The sequence below is a fragment of the Primulina tabacum genome, chromosome 6 (genome assembly GCF_025594145.1).
Source record: "Primulina tabacum isolate GXHZ01 chromosome 6, ASM2559414v2, whole genome shotgun sequence".
NCBI classification, from domain to species: Eukaryota; Viridiplantae; Streptophyta; class Magnoliopsida; order Lamiales; family Gesneriaceae; genus Primulina; species Primulina tabacum.
The window spans coordinates 3,397,089-3,408,101 of NC_134555.1; the positions used below are offsets into that span (position 1 = coordinate 3,397,089).

At 35.5% G+C, this 11,013-nt stretch overlaps 2 protein-coding genes across 2 annotated transcripts; both read left to right on the top strand.

The window, feature by feature from the left end:
* Nucleotides 1–318: 318 nt before the first annotated feature.
* On the top strand, nt 319–5,811 carry LOC142548770 (18.1 kDa class I heat shock protein-like). Its single transcript, XM_075657282.1, has 2 exons — nt 319–449; nt 5,284–5,811. Exon 2 carries the CDS (start codon nt 5,291–5,293, stop codon nt 5,771–5,773), a length of 483 nt encoding a protein of 160 aa, XP_075513397.1. The 5' UTR covers nt 319–449; nt 5,284–5,290; the 3' UTR covers nt 5,774–5,811.
* A 2,292-nt stretch (nt 5,812–8,103) lies between these two features.
* LOC142548771 (17.3 kDa class I heat shock protein-like) lies at nt 8,104–8,884 on the top strand. The gene has a single exon (XM_075657283.1). It carries the CDS (start codon nt 8,264–8,266, stop codon nt 8,732–8,734), a length of 471 nt encoding a protein of 156 aa, XP_075513398.1. The 5' UTR covers nt 8,104–8,263; the 3' UTR covers nt 8,735–8,884.
* The last annotated feature ends 2,129 nt before the right edge of the window (nt 8,885–11,013 follow it).

Below are 11,013 nucleotides of genomic sequence, written 5' to 3' on the forward strand. Positions count from 1 at the left end.
ACATTTTCATGGATGACCCAAATAAGAGATCCATCTCACAAAATACGATTCTGAGACACTATCACATAAGTTTTTGTCATTATTTTTATAAAAAAATAATATTTTTCATTTTGAATATGAATTTGGTTTATCCATCTAGAAAAAAATTATATTGGTGAAAGTCTTATTTAATTTAATTCTACACTCGATTTTCGGCTCGAAGAACTTGTCAACGGAATGGACCGCAATCTAGTAGCTCGTCGTTTATTGAAGAAGCCCAATAAGCCTAAAAAGAACGTTCTAGAAGCTTAACGGAAGAACCAGCATATCCTTGAATTGTCTAGAATCGTCTTCTTCGAATTTATATGCCTGCAATTCCTCAAGCCTTGCCACAAAACACGAGATTCGATTCGAAAGGAATATAGTAATTGCACAAGTGTACGATCTTCATAACCTGTAAGTTCGATCGTGTTAGAATATGCCTTGAACCTGTCTAGCCCCTACTGCGACCCTTAACGGGGGTCTCGCTGCCCGGTCAGCGAGTCGGGGTCCAGGGGCGAAGCACCCTGGTTTTGGGGGTTCGGGGGCGCAACGAGGCCCCCGACTCGGTGTATGTTATGTTGGGTATTTGGGCTGTCTGATTATGGGCCTAAGCTGGCACTTTCTGGTCTAGGGTTTTTTTTTAGCATAAATACTGCTTATTCTGTAACCTAGAAGAATACTCTGTAATTTCTGAATACCAAAGGCAATAAAGCATCCTCTTCTCTGCCCGTGGACGTAGCTAACATATTGTTAGTGAACCACGTAATTCTGCGTGTTGATTTTTACGTTAATCTTTCTTGCATTTGTTTTAACAAATTGGTATCAGAGCCGAATTTGAAATCTGGTGAGAAAGATGTCTGCTTTGAATGTGAAGATCGACAAATTCACGGGGAAGAACAGTTTCAGTTTATGGCAGATCAAGATGCGTGCCATGTTGAAGCAACAAGGGCTGTGGGCGTCGTTGTCGAAGAAGGCATCGGATCCCGAAATCGCTGAGATGGCCACTATGGAAGAAAAGGCACATTCGACTATTATGCTATGTCTCGCAGACGATATCATCACCAAAATCGCAGAGGAGGAAACTGCATCTGGTTTGTGGTTAAAACTCGAAAGTCTGTATATGACAAAGTCCTTAACCAACAAGTTGCTTTTGAAGCAACGTCTGTTTAGTCTGCGAATGCATGAAGGTACCCAACTTAGAGATCACTTAGATCAATTGAACACAATCTTATTAGAGTTGCGTAATATTGATGTGAAAGTTGAAGATGAGGATGCTGCCCTAATTCTGTTAGTCTCTTTACCATTGTCGTATGAGAACTTTGTTCAGTCTTTTATTGTTGGTAAAGATACTGTGTCTCTGGAAGAGGTTAGATCATCTCTTCATACTAGAGAACTGCGACATAAGGCGACTGGTACGGGCTTGGGTAATCATGCTACTGGGTTAGTGGCCAGTGGAAGTAAGGGTCAGGGAAATTCGGGAAAGAAGAAATTCAAGAAACCAGTTTCTAAGGGCCCTAAACACAATGATACCTGTAACTACTGTAAAGAAAAGGGACATTGGAAAAATGATTGTCCGAAGAAAAAAAAGCAGCAAGAAAAATCGGGTACTGCTGCTGTTGCAGAATCTGGCACCAACTCCGAAGATGATATAGCCTTAGTTGCTGATGAACAAACACATCACAACGATGTGTGGGTTCTTGATTCAGGGGCATCTTACCATATATGTCCGCACAGAGAGTGGTTTACAACTTATGAGCAGATAGATGGGGGCAATGTTTCTATGGCCAACAGTGCTGTATGCAAGGCAGTTGGAATTGACTCAATAAAATTACGGACACATGATGGCAAATTTTGTACATTGAACGATATTAGGCATGTTCCACTCATGACGAAGAATCTGATATCGCTTAGTCTACTAGACAGTAAGGGATTCAATTTCAAAGGTGAAGGTGGAGCTCTATGTGTCTGCAAGGGTTCTAAAGTGATTCTGAAAGGTGTCAAGCGGGGTACTCTGTATTTTCTGCAAGGTTCAACGCTGTCAGGTGTTGCTGCTGTCGCATCATCGGAGGTTCACAAGGATGATATGACCAAACTATGGCACATGAGGCTTGGTCATATGAGTGAAAGAGGGATGCAGATTCTGTCAAAAGGAGATCTTCTTGATGGGCACAAGGTAAAAGATCTGGGATTCTGTGAACACTGTGTCCTCGGGAAACTACATCGCAGCAAGTTTCCTAAAGCAATTCATAGAACAAAAGGCACGCTTGATTACATCCATTCTGATTGTTGGGGTCCTTCTCGCGTCGAATCTTTAGAAGGTTACAGACATTTTGTGTCTTTTATCGACGATTTTTCAAGAATGACTTGGGTGGTTATGATGAAGCATAAAAGTGAAGCTTTCAAGAGCTTCATGCAGTGGAAGGCATTAGTGGAAAATCAAACAGGGAAGAAGATCAAAAGACTGCGTACAGATAATGGTCTGGAATTCTGTTTGTCAGATTTTGATGAGTTCCGCAAGAATGAAGGTATTGCTAGGCATCATACAGTCAGAAATACACCGCAACAGAATGGTGTAGCAGAACGGATGAATCAGACACTTCTGGAGAGAGCCAGGTGCATGCTCTCTAACGCTGCTTTACCTAAAAGGTTTTGGACAGAAGCGGTTAGAACGTCATGTTTCTTGATAAACCGTGGACCTCACACCGGTATTAATCTCAAAACACCTTATGAGGTGTGGTCTGGTAAATCTGCAGATTACTCCAATTTGAGAGCATTTGGTTGTACAGTTTATTATCATGTAAGTGAAGGTAAATTAGAGCCAAGAGCTAAAAAATGAGTATTTGTGGGCTATGGGGAAGGAGTTAAAGGATATAGAATGTGGTCACCATCAGAGAACAGAGTTATACTAAGCAGAAATGTAGTCTTTGATGAAAACTCTATGTTTAACCCCACTGTGAAGTCTACTATTGTATCAGAAAATAGTAGTGTTGAGAAACAAGTGGAGCAGCAAATCATTCAAGACGAGAGTCAATTTCAGCAAGAAGAAGAAAATCAACACTCATATTCAGAAACTGCACCACCAGAACCCTCACCATCATCAGTTAATCAGCACAGTTTGGCTCGTGATCGGAATGTGAGGCTGAATTTTGGAAAGCCTCCAAATAGGTATGGGTTTGAGGATATGGTGGCTTATGCACTTCAAGTTGCTGAAGAGGTAGATACTAACGAGCCATCCACCTACAAGGAAGCAGTCACATGTACAGAGTCAACCAAATGGCTTAGTGCAATGGGAGACGAGATAGAGTCACTTCATAAGAATAAGACTTGGGATCTTGTGCAAAGGCCTCCAGAGAGAAAGATCATTACTTGTAAATGGGTTTTCAAGAAGAAGGAAGGAATGACACCTGCTGAGGGTATCAAATATAAGGCTCGATTAGTTGCAAGAGGGATTCATCAGAAAGAGGGAGTAGATTACAATGAGATTTTCTCGCCTAGTGGTCAGACATACCTCTATCAGGGTGTTACTAGCAATGGTTGCACATCAGAATCTGGAGCTCGAACAACTCGATGTGAAGACAGCTTTTCTACATGGAGAGTTGGAATAAGTTATATATATGACTCAGCCAGATGGTTTCCAAGTTCCTGGAAAAGAAAACTATGTTTGCAAGTTGAAGAAGTCCTTATATGGACTAAAGCAGTCTCCAAGGCAATGGTACAAGAGGTTTGATAGCTACATGATACAGATTGATTACAGCAGAAGTTCGTACGATTGTTGTGTGTACTACAACAAGCTAAAAAATGGTTCTTACATTTATTTTGTCTTATATGTTGATGATATGTTGATAGTTGCACAGAACAAGTCTGATATTCAGAAATTGAAGGGCCTTCTGAGTGCTGAATTCGAGATGAAAGATTTGGGTGCTGCACGAAAAATTCTAGGAATGGAGATCTACAGGGATAGGAATCAGAAGAAACTTTTCTTATCACAAAAGGATTATATTCAGAAGATATTATCCATATTTGGTATGTCTACATCAAAACCCATAGATACTCCAAGTGCTGCAAATATTCATTTGTCTACTGCGTTTGTACCTAAATCTGCTGAAGAGAATGAGTACATGTCTCGAGTTCCCTATGCTAGTGCAGTAGGAAGCTTGATGTATGCTATGGTCTGCACTAGACCTGATCTTGCACAGGCTGTTAGTGTTGTCAGCAGATTTATGGCACAGCCTGGAAAGGAGCACTGGAAAGCTGTGAAGAGAATTTTTCGATATCTTAGAGGTACATCTGATGTTGGTCTCATTTATGGAAGTGATACACAGTGTTTAGTCACAGGTTATTCGGATGCTGATTATGCAGGAGATGTTGACAGTAGAAGATCTATGACTGGTTATGTGTTCACTCTTGGTGGTTCTGTTGTTAGTTGGAAAGCTAATTTGCAACCCACAGTAACTCTGTCTACTACGGAAGCAGAGTATATAGCATTGACAGAAGCTGCAAAAGAGGGAATCTGGTTGAAAGTGCTGGTTAATGATTTTGGTCTACACCATGATCAGGCTATAGTATATTGTGACAGCCTTAGTGCAATATGCTTAGCCAAGGATCAAGTTCACCATGAGAGAACTAAGCACATTGATGCTAGGTATCATTTTCTGAGAAGTGAGAAAAGAATTAAGGTGAACAAAGTGGGTACTGCTGATAATCTCGCCGATATGTTTACCAAGCCGGTTCCACATAGCAAGTTTAAACATTGTTTGGACTTGCTGAATGTTAGAAGCTGTTAGTTGCCCTTTTCAGGACAAAAGTCTGAGGCAGAGGAGTCGTCTGGTACTGTTATGGTGCATCTGATCCTGTTGTTCAGAGAATTCAAGTCAAGGTGGAGATTTGTTAGAATATGCCTTGAACCTATCTAGCCCCTACTGCGACCCTTAACGGGGGTCTCGCTGCCCAGGGGCGAAGCACCCTGGTTTTGGGGGTTCGGGGGCGCAACGAGGCCCCCGACTCGGTGTATACTATGTTGGGTATTTGGGCTGTCTGATTATGGGCCTAAGCTGGCACTTTCTGGTCTAGGGTTTTTTTTTTTTAGCATAAATACTGTTATTCTGTAACCTAGAAGAATACTCTGTAATTTCTGAATACCAAAGGTAATAAAGCATCCTCTTCTCTGCCCGTGGACGTGGCTAATATATTGTTAGTGAACCACGTAATTCTGTGAGTTGATTTTTACGTTAATCTTTCTTGCATTTGTTTTAACAGATCGAGAAAAAAAATGTCTCTAATTCCAACTTTATTCGGCAACCGCAGGGGCAACATCCGTGATCCATTTTCAATGAACATTTGGGCTCCCTTTCAAGGTTTCCCTTTCTCAGTACAATTAGACAATGCACACGGCACTGCTGCGAGAGAGGTCTCTTCGTTTGCAGGCGCCCGCATCGACTGGAAAGAGACGCCGGAGGCTCACGTGTTCAAGGCGGATCTTCCGGGCTTGAAGAAGGAGGAGGTGAAAGTTGACGTTGAAGAAGGTGGGATTCTACAGATCAGCGGCGAGAGAAGCAGAGAACATGAGGAGAAGAACGACAAGTGGCACCATGTTGAGAGGAGCAGTGGCAAGTTCCTCCGCCGGTTCAGGCTGCCGGAAGGTGCGAAGGTAGAAGAAATCAAGGCGGCGATGGAGAATGGAATGCTGACAGTCACCGTTCCTAAGGAAGAAACTAAGAAACCGCAAGCAAAAGTCATTGACATCTCCGGTTAAGAAATTTATGAAACTGTAATTTTTGAAACTTATGGGTTTTAATATTGTTTTTTTTTTTAAAATCATACACAATTGTTAAATAGTGCTATTTGTGGTATATTTTTATTCCGTGTTAATTAATTAAACTATAAATTTGCGATTAAGATAATTAAATTTTTTAAAATGACGAATTAATTTATGTTTAAATCATTTGTGTTATGAAATTGATTGCAACTATGAATTAATTAATTTAAATAACTAATTAAATCTATTTAAGCAATTACTTTAATTAGTTCAAATATTAAATTTTATTGATTTAAATAAGTAAAATTATTACTTGATTTAATATAATAATAAAATTTACTATTAAATTTGGTAAACTTGTTCATATATATTTATAAATAAATAAATAAGTAAAATTATTACTTGATTTAATATAATAATAAAATTTACTATTAAATTTGGTAACCTTGTTCATATATATATATATATATATATATATATATATATATATATTGTTGATTAAATCTAATATTATACAAAACTAAGTAATATAATTATTTATAGAAAAAATTACAATTTTTTTACATAATCTAATATTGTTAAAACTTAAAATCAACGCACATTTTACCATTACAATAACTAAATTATAATTAAAAAATTAATTAGAAAATAAAAAATTTGACGTTATTGCTACAGTGTTTAGCTTTGAACCAACATAACGCTGAAAATAACGTTGAGTTGGAGCAAAAAATCCAATTTACACTAAAATAACGTTGAGTTGGAGATGCCATTAGGGTAGAGAATGTTGCATGCCCGATGGTGGTGAATATGAGGATGAGACATTATGACCGGTATCTATTAAGAATTTAGATTTTCAATTTCTTTTGTCTCCATCTTTTTATTATTAGAATCTATCAGACATGGCTTGTCAAGTGTGATTTATTTGATCAACATGAATTTGTAGGCTAATGCGTTAGTTTTTTGGGTTTACACAGAGCGTACAAAAAGATAATTCTTGAACATCTTCACCATGCTAATAAGCTTCAAAAATTCTCTAATAGAATTGGTTTCCACTTTTCATTGACAAATGAAGAGGTAGATGACAATGGCTCTGCTCTGTTGGAATCATGAAGTGAATATAATGCTTGTCGACGCGTTTGAACAGTGTATCACAGTCGACATCAACTTCCTTAATTCTAATATGGTAAGGCTTATCATTGTTTATGCAAAGTGCTCTATTTAGCAGAGACGACTTCTTTGGGAAAAACTTGGTAGCAGATGGTTCGGACGATGGTTGTGTCCTGAACCCAATTAGCAGCACCTCTCCTATCTCCTAAAGAAGTGGATGAACAGCTGCGAGCCGCTAGTTTCTTGGAGAACGGTATCATGGGTGGCTTTTTGATATTCTGGAGAAAACGCAGAGGCAACATAAGTAAAGAGAGATGACATGATGATTGTTATATTTGCTTGAATATGATCTCAAATGGTATAAAAAAATTTGATATAAAAAATAAATATATTTATTATATCAATGATTTTAATTTATTATTTGAACATTCATACTTAATAATTTTAATACTCCATGCATAGCATGAAGGAGATATTAATATGAAAAATAATAAAGAATGATTAATAAACCCATTTTATATCACAAAGATGAACTATCTGAACAAACCGAAATAATAATTATATTTTAAAAAATAGTAACATTATATTAATATTTTCTCATTACATTCATATTCATATATTACACATACATAAATTGCATATTGTATATATATGTATATAATAGATAATTATATATACACAAAAAATATAAAAATATAGACATACACATATTATGTTTATATATATATATATATTATTTATAATTTATTGAGATTTCATTAATTAAATGTATAACGAGTCCATAGGTCCAATCTAGGTTCAATAAACATGTGGTCCCATTAATTAATGAAAAAATATAATATTTATAAAACTATAATAACCTAATTAATAATTCATTAAACAGAAACATAAAATCTAATAACCTATTGGAAATAATACAAAAAAAAAAAAGAAAGAAGAGAAAATCGTAAATATTGTATCCAAAATTTAGATTATGTTATAAGATGAAAAAATCGTTTTAAGCCGTATAACCCACGAAAGTTTTTGCTATATAATAATAATAATAATAATAATAATAATAATATCTTTATATTTATTTTAATTCTACACTCAACTTTGGGCTCGAAGAAATGGGCCACAACGTAGTAGATCATCCTTCATTGGAGAAGCCCAATAACCCACGAAAGGAACGTCCTAGAACCTAACGAAAGAACCAGCGTATCCTCAAAATGTTGAGAGGAGAATTAGTGGCGGTCTTTCACGAATGTGCTAGAATCGTCTTCTTCGTATTTATATACCTGCGATTCGTCGAATCCATCCACATAACGAAAAGAGTTTCATAATTTCAAGCTTGTGTATAATCTTCATAATATACGTTCGATCGAGGTCATCGAGAAAACAATGTCTTTGATTCCGACTTTATTTGGCAACCGTAGGAGCAACATTTGCGACCCATTTTCAATGGACATCTGGGATTCATTTCAAGGTTTCCCTTTCTCAGGTCAATTGAACAATGCACGTGGTGAGGTCTCTGCGTTTTCCGGTGCCCGCGTCGACTGGAAAGAGACACCGGAAGCTCACGTGTTCAAGGCGGATCTTCCGGGCTTGAATAAGGAGGAGGTGAAAGTTGAAGTGGAAGAAGGTGGGGTTCTTAAGATCAGCGGCGAGAGAAGCAGAGAGAAGGAGGAGAAGAACGATAAGTGGCACCGTGTGGAGAGGAGCAGTGGGAAGTTCCTCCGCCGGTTCAGGCTTCCGGAGAGTGCGAAGGTAGAAGGAATCAAGGCGGCGATGGAGAACGGAGTGCTGACTGTCACCGTGCCCAAGGAAGAAATCAAGAACCCGCAAGTCAAGGCCATTGACATCTCCGGTTAAGGGATAAATGGCCCGTGATTTATGCTGTGACCATGGTGTGCAAGTTTTACTGTCTAGTTTCACCTAAATTTAAGAAAGTCTCATCTTTTGTTTTATTTTAAGAATGCTAAAATAAATTTTGTTTTTAAATAAGAATTGTTATTGAAGTTACATTTTGTAATATCTAAATTTTGTTTTTAAATACGAATTGTTATTGAAGATACATTTTATAATATATAAAATTTTGTGCAAATATCATGTAAAGAACACATGAAATTCAAGCCACATTAGTACTACTGTATTTGAGCGATTAATTTTATATCATAACCTATGTTTGATACACTGGATAAAAGAGGGATTGATAAATAATATTTTTATCTCATGTTTGTTATTTTTTTAGAAATTTCATGATAATATCATGTGTCTATGATAAATAATTTTATACAATGATAAAATATTTTTTTATGAGATGTAATAATTTTAATTTAATGATAAAAAAACATCACAAATGACTTAATTGTTCTCGATATATAAAAATCTTAAATAATATATATGATCAAGTTCTAAATTAATATTACTAGATGATAATTATATAAATCTCTACTAATACAGTAGAAATTAAAATCAAATAAATATTTTTATTTATTATATAATATGATAATTATATAAATGAACTCGAAATAATTATATAAATGATTTTTATAAATCTCAATAAAATTATTAATATCATTCGAATAACAGTTAAAAATTGATATTTGACTTGAGTTACAAAATCAATGGCTCAATTATCATATTATATAATATTTAAAATTAGGTAAAAATAAATAAATCATGCAAGAATTGTCGGCGTATGAACAGAGATAAAAAATATGTACTCAAGCATAACTTTTAAATTATAAAATTTATTATGATAAGGTTAATTTTGTCATTATAATATAATATATAAATTTAATCACTCTTATTAAAATCATACCAAATATTAAATATAAAATCTTACTATATTATTTATCGTTAACTTATATTTATATTATATATCACATGTTTATCCTATCATGTGTATCAAACTATGACTAATTGAATAAATAATCATGATTTATTTATTAACACATGTATCATATATTAAAATAGATAAAAATTAATGTATTATTCATTAAGATAGTAAGAACAAAACCGAGCTTTTGATCAAATTAGGCCGAGCTAAAGACATCATGTCAAAATTTTCCACTTGAATTAGGCCGATGTGAAGAAATAATATCGTATATTTTGAAGTTTGTAAAATAATTTTTGCATAAAATTCGGACGTTACAACCAAGTTGGAATTTACTAATTTTCATAAAATTCCATACCTGAACAGGTGAAACTCAATCGTGTTTCACAATTAATTTATTAAACTGTTTTTTTGTCAAAAGGTTGGAAAGCCGCCGAAAGGCGAAAAAGATAAGCCTATTCTAATTTATGTGATACGGTCTCACGTGTCATATTTCGTGATACATATCTCTTATTTGGATCATTCATGAAAAAATATTAATTTTTATGCTAGAAGTATTACTTTTTTATTGTGAATATCGATAAGATTAACGCATTTCATAGATAAAAGTTTGTGAGACCGTGAACTTATTTAAAGTTTTAGTTAAATTTAGATTATCGTACACATTTAGAATTTAAATTTTACAAACTTAGAAGAATCACAATTGACTTTTTAATATTTATAAGGTATATTTATTTTAATTCTACACTCAATTTTGGGCTCGAAAAAATGGGCCACAACATAGTAGCTCATCGTTCATTGAAGAAGCCCAATAACCCACGAAAGGAACGTCCTAGAAGCATAACGAAAGAACCAGCATATCCTCGAAATGTTAAAAGAGGAGAATTAATGGCGGTCTTTCACGAATGTGCTAGAATCGTCTTCTTCATATTTATATACCTGCGATTCGTCAAATCCATATACGTAACGTAAAGAGTTTCATAACTGCAGGCTTGTGTATAATCTGCGTTCGATCGAGCAAACAATGTCCTTGATTCCGATTTTATTTGGCAACCGTAGGAGCCACATTTACGACCCATTTTCAATGAACATCTGGTATCCCTTTCAAGGTTTCCCTTTCTCAGGTCAATTGAACAATGTACGAGGTCAGGTCTCTGCGTTTTCCAGTGCCCTCGTCGACTAGAAAGAGACTCCGAAAGCTCAATGCGTGCGTCGGTGTACTAATGTGAAGAAAGATCGTTGAACTATTTGAATGACTTTTTAAGTATGTAAAATAATTTTTGCATAAAATTCATCAAAAATACAGGACGTC

Bases quoted from the DNA above. Each gene is read 5' to 3' on its own strand.
- LOC142548770 (XM_075657282.1), top strand. From the start codon at position 5,291: ATGTCTCTAATTCCAACTTTATTCGGCAACCGCAGGGGCAACATCCGT.
- LOC142548771 (XM_075657283.1), top strand. From the start codon at position 8,264: ATGTCTTTGATTCCGACTTTATTTGGCAACCGTAGGAGCAACATTTGC.